This window comes from Bidens hawaiensis, unplaced genomic scaffold (assembly GCF_021521415.1).
Source record: "Bidens hawaiensis isolate Kalapana, Puna unplaced genomic scaffold, B.hawaiensis_p1.1 tig00032426_1, whole genome shotgun sequence".
Lineage (NCBI taxonomy): Eukaryota > Viridiplantae > Streptophyta > Magnoliopsida > Asterales > Asteraceae > Bidens > Bidens hawaiensis.
The window spans coordinates 154,018-169,629 of NW_027495520.1; the positions used below are offsets into that span (position 1 = coordinate 154,018).

Genomic DNA, 15,612 nt, shown 5'->3' on the forward strand with positions numbered 1-15,612 from the left:
TATCTATTTCCTATTTTAATGGGATTCAAATCTTTTAAGAAAATACCAAAACTTTTAATTAATTCAAGATTTCAAAAATTATATCCCTAAATTAACTTTAATAGATTTTAATCCAGATTTGAACCAAAATATGTTATAATTTTCAAAAAATTATGATGAACACGAAGAACATCGTTGAGAATTTTAATTATTAAACATATACAAAAACTGGAATCGAAATCTTTAAACATGATTTTAACAGATTTCGAAAATATTAGGGTTTATTAAATATGAATTTTAGCGATTTTAAACAGTATCATATATTGTTTTCGTAATAGAACATGAAAAAGAAACCGAAAAAATTAGGGTTTATCAAGTTTTAGTCCATGTCTTCTGATTCAATTCTAGATTTACGGAAAACATGAAGAACTGATTAATCAACATCGCTCTGATACCACATGTTGATCAGTTCTTCATGTAAGGAATGGTAAACATGAAATATTAAACCTATGAACCTGTTACAGCAGGGAGAGTAGTAACCGCAGCAGGGTATGATGTAGTCGACATGCTTGTCATCTTGATCGAGTTCCCCTTTAAGATGTATAGTTAAGGATGGTTAGGGTTCTTGAGAGGAACCCGGTTTAGAAGAGAGAGGAGACACATGATTTTCTTATGTGTGTGAGATTAGGTTATGATGTTAATTTATTCTCTCTATATTTACACCCAAGGGGAAACCCTTTATTAGCTATTAAGAGTAATATGGCCCATCAACAATTACTAAGCTAATATATAATAAGGTATAATTAATTATCTTGATCTATTATTATATAAATGATAATGATGGCCATATAAATAAATATATAAAATATATTTATTCTTACATAATGAAGTGGAGCTAAGGAACCAAAAGGCTTATCTGCAAAACATCGAAAACCAAGTAGGTTAGTTAGCCCAACTACTATCTAAGAGACCACCTGGAGGACTCCGTAGTAACACATTACCAATCCCAACGCTTAAGCCAATGCCATAACCCTTAGAAGTGGCCGAACTGCTATAAACAATTCACCAGTCACACCTATCTAATCTGAAGGTGAGACCGAGGTTCTTGACACACCCGACACACAACCTATTTCTAAAACTGTCAAAGAACCTATGACACCATATGTTCCACCAATTCCTTATCCAGCTCGCTTAAAGCAGAAAAATATAGAGGCACAATATTGAAAATTTCTAGAACTCTTTAAGCAGTTGCATATTAACCTTCCATTCATAGAAGCTACTTCACAAATGCCAAAATATGCAAAGTTTTTAAAATATGTTCTATCCAACAAATGGAAACTAGAAGAGTTATCCCACGTGATACTCAATGAAGAATGCTCTGCCATTCACCAAAACAAGCTTCCAAAAAAGATGACTGACCCAGGAGGTTTCTGTATCCCTAGTTTTTTAGGAAACTTGTTTGTCAGCAATGCCTTAGCTGATTTAGAAGCCAACATTACCCTCATGCCTTATACGGTTTTCTCCAAGTTAGGACTAGGAGAAACTACTTCAAACCGTATGAGCATTCATCTAGTCGATAGATCAGTGAAATATCCAAGAGGCATAGTTGAGAACATGTTAGTCAAAATTGACAACTTTGTCTTTCAAGTTGACTTCGTTATTCTAAACATGTATGAAGAAAATTTTGTACCCCTTATCTTAGGTAGACCATTCTTAACTATCGCTAGAGCACTCATAGATGTTTGCATCGGCAAACTCACTCTTAGGGTAGAGGTAAAAGAAGTAACTTTTGATATAGGGAAGTCAATGAAACACCCGCAGTACACAGATGATTCTGCATACTTCCTGGATATGTACGAATCAATAGTGAGCTGTCAATTAAGGAAAACAATTGAGAAAGAAGCATGTGACACGCAATTGATTAAAGAGAAAACGCATGTTGTTAATACAGAAAATCAAGTTGTGGAGGAAGAAGAAAGCAACTTCGAAGAGACAATTGAAGAAGTCATTAGAGATCTAGAACCTAAAGCCAAACCTTCTATTGAAGATCCACCTACTTTTGAACTTAAGGAAATACCCAAACACCTGGAGTATGTTTTCTGCGAAGGTAAATCACAATTACCCGTTATCATTTCCTCCGATCTCTCAAGTGATGAAAAGGTAATACTCCTGGAAGTTCTCAAGTCTCACAAAAAAGTCATCGCTTGGAAAATTATGGACATCAAAGGCATCAACTTGTCATTTTTCACTCACAAGATTCTGATGGAAGAAGACTTCAAACCCGTAGTGCAGCACCAGAAACGACTGAATCCAAATATGCAAGACGTGATGAAAAAGAAAGTACTCAAACTGCTTGATTCAGGATTGATTTACCCCATATCTGATTCTCCATGGGTAAGTCCTGCTTAAGTAGTCTCGAAGAAAGGAGGAATGACGATGGTCACCAATGACAAAAATGAGTTGATTCCTATGCGAACCGTCACGGGATGACGAGTTTTCATCGACTATTGCAAAATCAACGATGCCAACAGGAACAATCACTTTCCTCTCCCTTTCATCGATCAAATGCTCGAGCGCCTGTCAGGAGAAAATGTACTATTGTTTCCTTGACAGATTCTCTGGTTTTTTTTCAAATTTCGATATCTCCCGAAGATCAAGAGAAGACAACATTCACATGTCCGTATGGCACATTTGCAAACCGATAATTCGACAAATGGCCCTTGGATTGTGTAATACTCTAGCTACCTTTCAATGTTGCATGGTAGCTATCTTTCACGACATGAGTGAAGATTCAATGGAAGTTTTCATGAACGATTTCTCTGTCTTTGGCGACTCCTTCGATATATGTCTTGAAAACCTGAAAAAGATGTGAAGAAGCCAATCTTGGGTCACTTTATGGTCAAAGAAGGCATCATTCTGGGCACAAGATATCTCAAGCTGGATCAAAAGTGGATAAATCCAAAATATAAACCATTTCCAAATTTCCACCGTCTACGTCTGTTAAGGCTATTCCAAGTTTTCTTGGCCATGCGGGTTTCTATATCCATTTCATCAAAGACTTTTCAAAAATAGCCCGACCAATGACGAAACTTCTTGAAAAGATGCTCCATTCATATTTCTAAAGAATATTTGGATTCATTTCAACTTCTAAAGAACAAACTCGTTGACGCTCCAATCATGGTAGACCCAGAAAGGACATTACCATTCGAACTTATGTGTGACGCAAGTGAATTCATAGTTGGAGCAGTCTTAGTACAAAGGAAATATAAGCACTTATACGCCAGCAAGACACTTAATGACGCTCAAGAAAAGTTATAAACTACCGAGAAGGAGGTTTCGGCCGTAGTCTTCTCTTTCGAAAAATTCCGTTCTTATCTAGTCCTTTCAAAACTATTGTTTAAACGAATCATGAGGCAATTAAATATTTTTTCACAAAACAAGATGCTAAACCTCACCTGATCCGATGGATTTTACTTCTACAAGAATTCAACGTTGAAATCAAGGACAAAAAGGGTGCTGAAAATGTATCAGCCGATTATCATTCTTGTCTGGAATGCCCAGCTTCACAATAAAAATTGGGGAGCAATATAAACGACAAGTTTCCCCATAAATTTCTCATGCATATCTAGAGGGGTGATATGGTAAAAATCAAATTAAGCTTGAACCGAGATTAGAGGCTGATAGTTTCTGATATTCTGTGCATTAATTGAATCAATTAATCATATCACAAAAACACTTCTAACTTATTATAATATTTAAGTGGACAACAATATCAATGACCGACTTAACGTCGGTCATAATATCGTTGAAATATAAAATTGTGATGGAAGGGCAATTTGGTCAATATGATTCTCTGCTTAAACTCACCAAAAAAAATACTAAAATATGTACCGCTTTCGAAAAACATACAAAAACACAAAAATATTTTATGCTTTATGCTTATTTTTTGGATTTGAATGTAAATATTTTAATATGAAAAAAGAAAAATACCAAAAAGGATTTTTAATTCTCCTTTTACATATTATTTAATCATTTTTAGGTTATGTGTTTTGTGCGTAAAACTCGTTAACGTATTTCATTTTACCACGTAAAGTAAATTGATTTAAGGTATAAGTTCATCGAAATACGGGATTTCGCTGAATTAATTTAATAATAATTTTATTTATTTCTATTTATTTAATTATTTAATTTAAAATTAAATAAAGTTGTGTTTCGTTATTCAGGATAGCGAACTAGGTTATTCTTAACGAATTACTTTGATTCGTTATTTCTTTAATTCGCTTCCGCCACTCTGTAACGAATGACCTAATTCGTCATCCATTATATAACAAATCAGACATGTTTTTAATCCGTTATTGATTCGTATGATGCATTAATGAATCACTCATTCGTTTGCCACGTGTAATGAAGTTATTGCCACATGTAATGAATTCGTTGCCACGTGTAACGAATAGGTTAATGAATCAACTGATTCGTTATTTCAAATTTAAACGAATCAGATGATTTGTTGCCTTGGAAACCGTGCTGAGTCGTTGTTTATAGGGAAATGTGAAGCCGATTCGTCTTCACTATTTCACTTTCTTCTCCATTAAGCAACGTTACTCTGGAAAAATTTTTCCGGCAAATTTATTCATCACGAAACCCTTGTTTGATCCTCATTTTCGATTCACAAGGTAATCAGGATCACAACGTGATGATTTTCGTCAGATTATATTATCATCTAAGTGTCTATTGATTGATTGTTTAATCGGTTTTTAAGTTATATCTATAAACATAAATTTATCTATTCTATACCATCAATCAATTACCATGGACGAAACAAATCAGTTATCGATGTGTTTCCGAGATCATTAGGATCATTTTTTCGGATTTACATCGTAAATTATGTGATAATTGATTCCAGATTCGAATTTTGACTTTTGGTGTTCTTGTTAATTTTGACTTGGACTACAATTAGTCAACATTAAGCATCATTGGTGGCCATTCGTTATAGGGTAATGAATTGAAACTTCTTCGTGTTCAATTCGTTACTAAGGTTTAACGAATCACTTCATTCGTGAGAAAGTTTAACGAATTACTGCTCATTCGTTCTCTAATTCGTTATACCTTCACCTGTGATTCGTTCTGTCTAATTCTTATAATTTACATGAATAAGAATTAGTCAATTCGTTATAACGATGCACCAGTTCGTTATAACGAATCAGCCTAGATAACGAATGACATTTAAAATGAATATAAAATAAAGTTTTAAATTAATATAATATTATTTAATCAGAAAATATCATTACATATTATATTAAATTATTTAAATATTATTTTATTTTTACTAATTATCGGGTTTATCTATTTTCAGTTATGGCTGACGAAATGATTCAGGATCCTCCAGCTGCTGAACAACAACCAGTACAGCAACAACAAATACCGGATCTTCTGTTGCTCCCATACGACAAGAAGCATAATATTTGTGCCTTTGTCGGTACAAACTTTGCTGATGAGAACTTATTTGGAGACATGTTAGCTTTCTTGAGGCGCTCCTGTATCCATTATGCTATATCTGCTAGACCAACAGGACAGTTCAGCATTGTTCGTCCTTTTTGGAACTCAGCACGCTACATCGAGTTCGAGAATCACATCGTAGCTGAAGTTCAAGGACAGTCTATCACTATTACTCATGACGTGATCAGACGGGTACTGCAGTTTGGGGACAACATGGATAACCCATGTGAATTTGACAAATGGTTGATTAGGGGGCTATTTAATCTAGTGTTATACGCTGGCGATCTCGATATGTCCATGTACAACAAGGCATACTTGTGTCCACATACAAGTACTTACTGCATGTTCTCATCCACTGCCTTGGTGGACGGAAAAGTGGATTTGACGAGTGCCGTATCATGCTTCAATCGGCATTCATCGCGCTGATATTGAACAAACCTTTCAACTTCTCAGAAATGATCTTCTATCATCTCAAAGAGAATTGTCTTGTAGTGACTCGACGCAAGAAATTCTTAATGTATCCATGTTTTACCCAACTGATCGATCAAGACTTGATTCCAAACTTGGTGATTGATCGAGCTGTAGTTGATGATGTGTTGCCTATGGAACACATGACTGCTGATACCGTCAAGCATATGAAGTCGTATCGGAAAGAACCACGTCCAAGGAACAAGAGATTGATTGGTCATCTAGCTGATCCAGATTATGTATGTCCTTCTGATGATCGCTGTATTCATGATGATTCGGATCCCGAGTATGAAGAAGGTCCAGGTGGGAATGATGGCGGTGATGGAGATGATGGTGGGGATGATCACCAATGATTCTGGTGGTGAGTCATCTAAACTTCGAGTGACTGAAGGTGCTGGTATCTCATTTGGAGTTCAACCTCCATGGTCGCCTGCTTCTTAAAGACCGGCGGTGCCGCTTACAACTAGCACCCCGGATTACACATTGATGACTACACTCACATCGGATCCTAGGCTTGGTATGATTCCACAATCTGTCTTATCTACTTTACCAAGGCCTACTAATGCTACATCGGTGATTTCACCTACACCGATTATGATGCCGACACAGCCTATGGGCATGTCGTTCATGAGGCTTAATCGTCCTCAAGGTCCATTACAACCGATCCCTCCATCGTTCCATGCTATGCCACAGGAAAATCAGATGGACATGCTCTTGAGCTTGATTCATCTTTATGAGAATCAAATGGCTGCTGACCGACAAGCTCAAGATCAGATGTTGATTAATCAAGGAAAGTTGATGGGTTATGTCTCCTACTGTCAGAAAGAAACTAAGGAACTTCGTGAGATTGTTACGTCTAAGGGGGTGAAAATAAAGGAGCAAGAGGATCTTTTCTACAGCTGACATGCAAGGATGATGCACTTAAGAAGTTAAAGAATAATGATGAAGATCCTGATGCCTCGGGGGATGGAGGAAGTGAGTCGAAACAAGATCACGGCTCATCCTCCAGTGCCAGAACAAGTGAGGCTGCTTATGATTTGAACAAACAGGTGGTCGTTTATCAGGACTAGATGAATGTAAAACCAATTGAGTTGATAATGGCTAATACTGTTATCTTTTTGGATAGTACGGGGGTGATCAGGAGCATGGTGAATGCGGAAGAGATAGAAGTGGGACAGTTTGTTGATCGATCCTTGACACGTGAGCAGATTTCTATGCTGCTGGGTCTGAATGATGAAGAGCTTGATGTGTTTGAGGCTGAGGACGATGATGAGGTTGAGAACGACGAGGAAGTCTTAAATGATACGACGATTCCTGTGAATACGTTGTTTATTTATGAAGATGAGGATGTTGAAATCGAAGATGCGACAACTGAGGAATACCCTGATTTATTTCAAAGATCAAAAGTTGATCAGGGTGCTCCTATATTTACTGAAGAAAACGTTAAAGCAGCTGAAGATCATCTGGATAAAGTATCAAAGGGTAAAAGCAAGAGCTTTGAATGGAATCCTGATCCATCCGTTGCTTATATTCAAGGATGGTTTGCATACCGAGACAAAAGAGCACGCTAGATTATTGAGGCGTACATGTATGTAGATAAAGAACAGGAGCAGGAAGCCATTGCATGTGCTAAAGCTAATCAAATGACTTCATTCAAAGTCGTGTCTAAAGTTAGAGGTGATAGATATTGGTTCATGGCTTTACGATTCACAGTTAAAGGTCTGTATTATTAAATGGGAGAACGACGTCCAGTATTGTGAAAATATTATTGACGTTCTCTTATTACCACGTTTGGATGTACGTACCCTCAACACTTGCTGTTTGAGGTGAATCACGGGTTTAAATATTTTAAGCCGCATATTCCAACCGTAAACGTATTGATAGATAGATCCAAGAACGGGTTGGAGGAAGCTTGTGCTTAAAGTAAAACCGCCAAAGACGATGAAGCGGGTACCAGTTAAGACGCTTAATCAGCATATTCATTTATTTTTTAATCGCTGGTATTATGATAATCGTACTGGCGAGGCCGTTATTGTTTTGGGAAAAGGTTTGAAGACCGAGCTGATTAAGATTATCGACCCGATGTGGCTCGTTAATTTAACTGAGACGGACAATGACGTGCTTTTCATGAATAAGATATTTATCTAGCGCCGTGAAGATTATGACCGAGCTATGCAATTCTAGCAGGTCGTACGTGTATGTCATGAGTACGAAATTCATAGCTGTCGGTATTGGCAGACCAACCGCTTCAAATAAGTTCAAAGACAAAGAGCTCATGACGAGGGGGTGTTTGTTAGTTCATGGTTTTGGCGTCTCGAGTCTTTGTAGTTATCGTCTTTGTATTTATTATTATTTTAATTAAAAAGATATTTATATTTAATAGGTAGTTCGTTAATGTAAGGCTAGTTCGTTAAGGATGTTTAACGAACTAGCCACTTTGTTTAATGTAACTCCCATTCGTTAAGGATGTTTAACGAATGGGATTATAGTTCGTTATGTATGTTTCCATTTGTCATGGAATGTTGACGAATGGGGCATAACGAATCAAGTGATTCGTTATGTTTCATTATAGAGTCTGTAATGTTAACGAACTGGATCTTAATTCTTTACGGGATGTGTAAGGAATTAGATCCATCGTCTATATATAGGGGTGTTCATTCCCCTGATAATTTTAGTTTTTGATTGAAGTAACGAACCTCTGTCAAATTGTTCTCTCGATCAAAGCTTCACATAATCTATTACTAATATATAGATAATACATCTAATACATATAATATATACTAATTAAGAGTAATTACTATGTACTAGATCCTACTACGGTATTAGATTAGATCTACGATTGATGTTCAATATCTTCTAGATCTGATTGAATCCGTTGTGTTTAACATTAGGGAGTTAATGTGTTTACGCGCGAGAGTTGACGAGTAAGTAAGCATTAACGTGACGGCGGAGCAGAGAAACCAAGGGCTGCATGATAAGGTTGAACCACTACGTTTAAAGCATTATCATGTGGACTGAAGGATGGCGAAGCTAGAAGACATCTTCATGTCGGACCTACCCACATGCAGACCATGTTTGGAGGAGGACCAAGGTTATTCAAGTAGTTCGGTTAAGTTTAGTATTCTAGTCATTTATCACTTGTACTCTTCGTTTCCTTTGTTTTAACATTCGTGTAATCGTATTCTAAATCAATGAAATATCATTTCCTATGTTTCTGAATTGACATACCTAACTCATTCAGTCCAAAATGGTCGTGAAACAAAATAGTGGGATTTGTAAATGATTAGAAAACGAAAAAAATGGGAACATGCCTGGTCAGCGTGGTCGTGCCTTGCCGACCACGGCCATGACGTGCGAGCTTGATGGTTTTTATCTTCTAAAAATCAACCTCATTCACTTTTAACTGCATCCTTTCAAACGCTAGGAGATTTCGAGCGATTTTTCGGCGATTATTCCACCGATTTCTTGTTTCGATCATTATGGATGGCCCGGTACAACGAAAACCACCCCTATTTTATATTCTCCGATAGGACGGTAGAGCAAAGAATGACGGCCACACGTTTACAAGTAATTATGCAAAGGGTCGAAAAACAATGCTCTATGGATGCACTAATACAATCATGGAAGCAGGAGAATTTGAATGGATGATGTGAATGGTCGAAGGACAATGGATGTGGGTGTTCTCGGTTACTGAAAGGTTAGTCACAGAACTGACAATGGAGTTTCTAGCTTTGTTTTAGTTCAAAATATACCGACCACCCGCTGATCTCTGGGTGAAAACACATTGAGGTTTAGACTAGGAGGCGTAAGGCATGATTCAAATTTAACCAACTTTGGAGTCAACATTGGTATCTACACATAGGAATTAATCAATAGCACTGTGTGGTCAGGATCGCACTATACCTTCCCGGATGAGATAGGACAACCAAGTACGTATGTTGGGCGAATGAGAAAACATGCTTGGGAGGAAATAACACCTCACCCAGGAGATAACTACAGTCGAAGTGTTTCAAAGAGCACCTAACTAGAAGATCCTCTGATGAGATTTATCTACCGCCTTTTAGGTCATACCATCACAAAAACCGGAGAGGAGCATTGGTGAACCTTCGTGATATATGGGCACTTTATTGCATAAAGACAGAGAGGCATTGTAACATCACATACCTTCGTTGTTCCTTACTTGCTAAGAATGCACGGGTTGGGGTAGGGGTGCCTCTACTTGGGGGTGGGTGGATTGTTAGGCTCTATTAAAAATATCATGTAGACACACGAGGGACACCAGGGCCGACACCTTTACCATTAGACCTTCAGTATTGCTCAAGAATGGGAATGGTCGAGATAGTATCCCATACGAGGTGAGGTTTGTGGATTGTTCGACCCTCATCATGGATCCGGATAGCCTATAGAGTTACTACCTAGAGGACCTTTGAAGGCTTGGAGTTGTAATTTAATGGTGTATCTGTGTTAATAATGGTTGTTAAACAATTTAATTTTCAGTTGTTTCGTGTGGATGCTTTAAGACATTATCATTATTACTACTATTATGTAGGATGACCACTTGTAGGGCGGTATGAGTATATATATACTCATACTTATCTTGGGTCTTTATATATTTTGTGTACTATGTTTATGCATGTGGTTGTGGTTGTAGATTTTATGCAGGTAGGATTGGTTTAGTACCAGAACTTCCAAACAGCCGACAAAAAAACAACAGATGACAAAAATTTTCGACTCGGCTCGTAGGGAAGTTAAATTCCTTTTTTAGCCTCGATTCAGTTTAATTTAAATTTTTTCACATTAAGGACAATGTGAGATTTAAGTGTGGGGAGGGGATTTACAATTGGCCAAACCAAGTCTAAAAAGCAAAAATTTTGAACAAATTAATCAAAATTTTGTTATTGCTGCAACAAAACCTTAAGCTTTTTAAATATTTTTGAAAACTAGAAACTAAAAAACTAAGAGAAACAATTAAGCAAAAATTACCTCTACTTTAAAATATAATAAAACATGGTGTGTAATAATGAGATTAACATTATGCAAGATATGGCGTTTTCACGCAATCCTTCCATTTGTGAGAATTAAGCCTTCATGCAGATAATCAGAAAAACACTCATATATTGGATACTTTTGAGTGGGTCAGGTACTTTCTTCAGAAGAGAACTTGTCTTGAGAATTTTATTCAATATCAGACGAAATGCTACATAACATGAAAGGTAATATATTTCCAAAAGTCACAGAAAACTCCCATATCAACCCTACACATATAACCAAACCAACCCAAAAACCTACCCTACCAAACCAATGCGTTCACCGATAGAATTTAGCATTGGTTTGTTACCGGCAGATCCTAAAGAACTTGAATGAACTCTTTCGATTTCAATATACTTTGCTGCCTATAATTCACAAAACCTAGGTTGCCTCCAAAATTTAGGGAGAGAATTTTTCTCTTTAGCAATGTGGTGAGGAAAAAGTGGCGCCAACAGGAACAAAGGCTACAATTTTGTGGGATTTCCAAAAGCGAAATGAAAAGACGAGCAAAAAGATATGAAAGATGTTTAAGATGCGGGAATTGGTCTCACGAAGGAAGATGTATAGTAAATCAAACCCAATCCCAATACGAATATACCGAACTAATGAAAATGTGGGCTATTATGCACAAATCCGAACGATCCATTAGAGTTGGGAGTTATGTTCAACATAGTATTGAGGAGGAGCTAATCCACATCTTGGATAAAAATGGTTTTGATTATCTGATCTTAAAATATACATTAGAATTGTGAAAAAAAAACCCCGTTGATTCACCACACTTGGGATGAAGAACGGAGCAAAGACAAGAAAAAGAAGAAGAAGAAGAAGACTGAAATGAAGCTCGATTAGTCGTACCCTCTCAAATACCCTTGCCAAAATACCCGAAAAAACTTATCAACCACATACCAAAACCTTTGGAAATATAATGTCTTTTGATGCATGCAGTGTTTCACGAGGTGGGTGGAGAATTAATCTCTCGACAAGCATATTTTCTATAAGTCGTATCTTGGCTAAGAGTGTATATACATACAAAATTATATGTATGTCCAGATATTAAGCCGAGTGTGTGTGAAATTGTGAGGAAGTGATGTTTTGCATAAGATGAAGCTCATAAAAGCACACCATAGTTTTACAAATCATATACTGACACATTTTGCTTTTATGGATTACCGAGACTTTCTGAAACTTCTTAGGATGTTTAACTTCGGTTGATGTGCTGTTCCGAAGAGTTTGTTCAAAGCTTGTTGTTTCAAAGGTTCAAGTGTGGGGAGATTTGATGTATAAGAAATTATACATCTTTTCAGTACTAAAGTATCTCTAAACAAGCGTAATTTCAAAAACTATATTAGAAAAAATAACCACTAATGTTTCTAATTTCTATCTATAGGTAAATATAGTCATAAGGAAAAAAACGAGCTAAAATATGAAGAAAACGAAGATAAACAGAGAAAACTAACAAGAAATGCTCATGGTGAATCAAGACATGGCCACGACTAGAGCAAACGAAGTAAAGACAAAAATCAGGAAGTCAAGACATAGCCATGTTAACCAAGACACACCCCATGTTATCAAAGGCAATAAGAAAAGACAAAATAGAAGGTTCTGAAGCAAAACACGGTCATGCCTTCCCAAAACACGACCATGCCTTCAGAACAAGAGAAAAAGACAAAACAGAAAGAGTTTGACCTGTTGTGGAACTCAACACGATCGTGCCTTTCTTAGCATGACCGTTTTACCCTTAAGCTGTATGATCTGACATGACAGTTAATGTAGCAGGACAAAATTGGCGACATGCCCGTGCCTTGAGGGTCTGATTAGGGAATTAATCTTGTTCCTTGACATGGCAATGAATTCATTATTTAATGAACTTGAACACCCATTGGATGAGCATTCAATATTCTCCAACCACTTCCTTTCACCACCATTAATAATGGAATCAATCCCATCCATTCAACACTTGAAGATTAAAAAGATTAAGCTTTCGGGAGAAGTCATTAGCATCAAATATTAGTCATCCTAATTGGTTAGATTGTTTCAGTTTGATCATGTTTGTATCTATTACTTTGATAACTATCATCATGTGTATTAGTGGCTAAACTTTCATAGTGTCATCTTGGTTTATAATGAATCTTAATTAGAGTTTGATAATGCTAGTAAAACATGTGATCGGTTTTTTATAACTAATGGTCATGTTGCAATTATCACTTGATGAGGAATGTTAAAATACTCTTAAAAGATACCCCAAGTGCTAAGCTTGACGATAAGTCGAGAAATTGCTAGTCTTGCAAAGCCTTGATGAACCTTAAAATAAACATTAAGCACCCAAACTTGATGATAAGTCAAGAAATCGCTATTCTTTTGAGGACTTGGTTGATAAATTAGGAATCCTTAAAATCAACCCCCAAACGCCAAGCTTGACGATAAGCCGGGGGAACTGCCACTCTTGTGAGGGTTTGGGGAATAACTTAAGAACCTTTTAAAGAGCCGCCAAGATTCAGAGCTTGATGATAAGTCGAGAAATATCCATTATTGTAAGGGATTGGTTGGGGGAAAACAAAAATCTTAATATTTACATGGACCAAATGGAATATTAATAGTGATCGACCATTTTAGAATGAGAACTATCAACAATGTTGTTAAAACAAATTGTTGGTGTTCATCCACTAAGATTGGTTAATTTCTCGTTGAGTAAGCATGCAACATACCCAATTTAAACAACTCTTGAGTGGTTATTACGTGAATTCTATAACTGTTCAAGAGTTGTGTGGGTTAAGATTTGGTAATTCAAGGTTAATCCTTTAAGACTCAACTAATCATAATTGGTATTTTAGGCATAATACAAGGGTTATTTTACTAAAGTATCAAGGGCAATTCACTTAGTAATCTAAGGAATTGCCTCATCTTTAAAGCAAGTTAACTTATCTTTATTCGAAACCACTTGCTTACATAAAATGATGTTTTAGTCAAATGGGTCAAGAGTCATCTCTTTCTTTAATTACCATGGAATAACATGACTAACTATGTTATTCTCACATTTAATTACCATAGCAAGCTCAAGATCATATGTTTACTAATCAACTATCAAACCTAGTTAAGATGAGTTTTAACCAAGATGATACCATTTTATCTTGGATTTTCTTTCGACCTTACAATATAAAAACCCAAAAATATTGTCTTTTATTTTATTTCTCTTAGAACTTATTCCCTAAAACCAAATCGAAAATGATCTATACTTCTGGTTAAATAAATATAATGATTAAGTAGTAAACCTCTATAAGTGTGTTCGTGGATCGATATTTGGTTCTTATCTATACTTTACTACATATACGATAGGTACACTCGCCTATTTGTGTGTGGTTTAGTTAAGATAATAATCATTTTTATAAATTTAAAACTCAATTTGTGTGAACAAACCTTTGAAAAAATTAACACCTTTTTCATACTACACCTATCGCACATCACTTGACAACTAAACACCCGAAAATTTGCATATTGAGTATCTTGATTAAATATCATCTGAAAGGGAGACTTCTTGTTTAATCCCGGAGTTGGTAATCGATTTATAATAAATCTAGCTGATGTAAAAGCATCTACACAATAAGATGCTAGAATATGTGTGTTAAAAAGCATGGCTAAACCAGTTTCAACAATGTGCCGATGCTTTTGTTCCGCTCGTCCCTTTTGCTCGGGCGTGTACAAGCATAAAAACGGTGATGAGTGCCATTATCTTCAAAAATATTTCGGTCTAGGTGATTCACGAACTCGGTACCACCATCACTTTGGAAAACTGTAACCTTGCGCGAGCATTGTGTTTGAACGAGATTGTTTAATGCTGGTACTACCGAATAAAAATTTTATATTTTAGTGATAAAGCCACGTGAACTGGGAAAAATCATCAATAAATGCCACAAAATAACGATAACCATATTTAGAGCATATGGGAGAAGGCCTCCATAACTCACAATGTACTAAATCCAATGGATTAAATGAATGTTTAAAATTACATTATAAGATAAGCGTTGTGCTTTTGCAAGATTGCAAGGGGTGCAACAATTGTTCGGTTTTGGTGATAGAGATGTAGTAGACAAAGAACCATATTTATTTAAGATTAAAATAACATCAAAAGAGACATTCTCAAAACGAGCATGCGATAAATGCATAAGAGGCCAGATTCGAAATTCCAGTAGCAATCAAGGTGCGGGGTTCATCCTTGAGTACATATAATCCATCTTCACAAATTCCTTTAGCTAGGAATTTTCTCTTTTTTCAATCCTGAATATGAAAAAAAAGGTTGAGAAAATAGAACATCCACTGGATGGTCCATGGTTAGCTTACTTACAGATAATAACTTCTTGGCGGGATTAGGAATAACAAGAATATTATGTAATGGGATGGTATTAGATATTGTGGATGAACCCGTATGTGAAATGGGAAGTTTCTTACCATTTCCAAATAAAACATTATTTTTACCTTGATATGGAGCCGAGTGATTTAACGAGTCAAAATTTGGAGCCATATGGTTTGTTGCACCAGAATCAACAATCCAATCAGGGGAGATAGAGGTGATGGACATTAGGCATGAAATGCCTTTGCTAATGACTCATCTGATGGTGAAGCTTGAGAGGCATATGTGTGAAGATT

At 36.3% G+C, this 15,612-nt stretch overlaps 1 protein-coding gene across 1 annotated transcript; it reads left to right on the top strand.

The window, feature by feature from the left end:
- Positions 1-1,266: 1,266 nt before the first annotated feature.
- Positions 1,267-2,388, top strand: LOC143583489 (uncharacterized). Its single transcript, XM_077065782.1, has one exon. It carries the CDS (start codon positions 1,267-1,269, stop codon positions 2,386-2,388), a length of 1,122 nt encoding a protein of 373 aa, XP_076921897.1.
- The last annotated feature ends 13,224 nt before the right edge of the window (positions 2,389-15,612 follow it).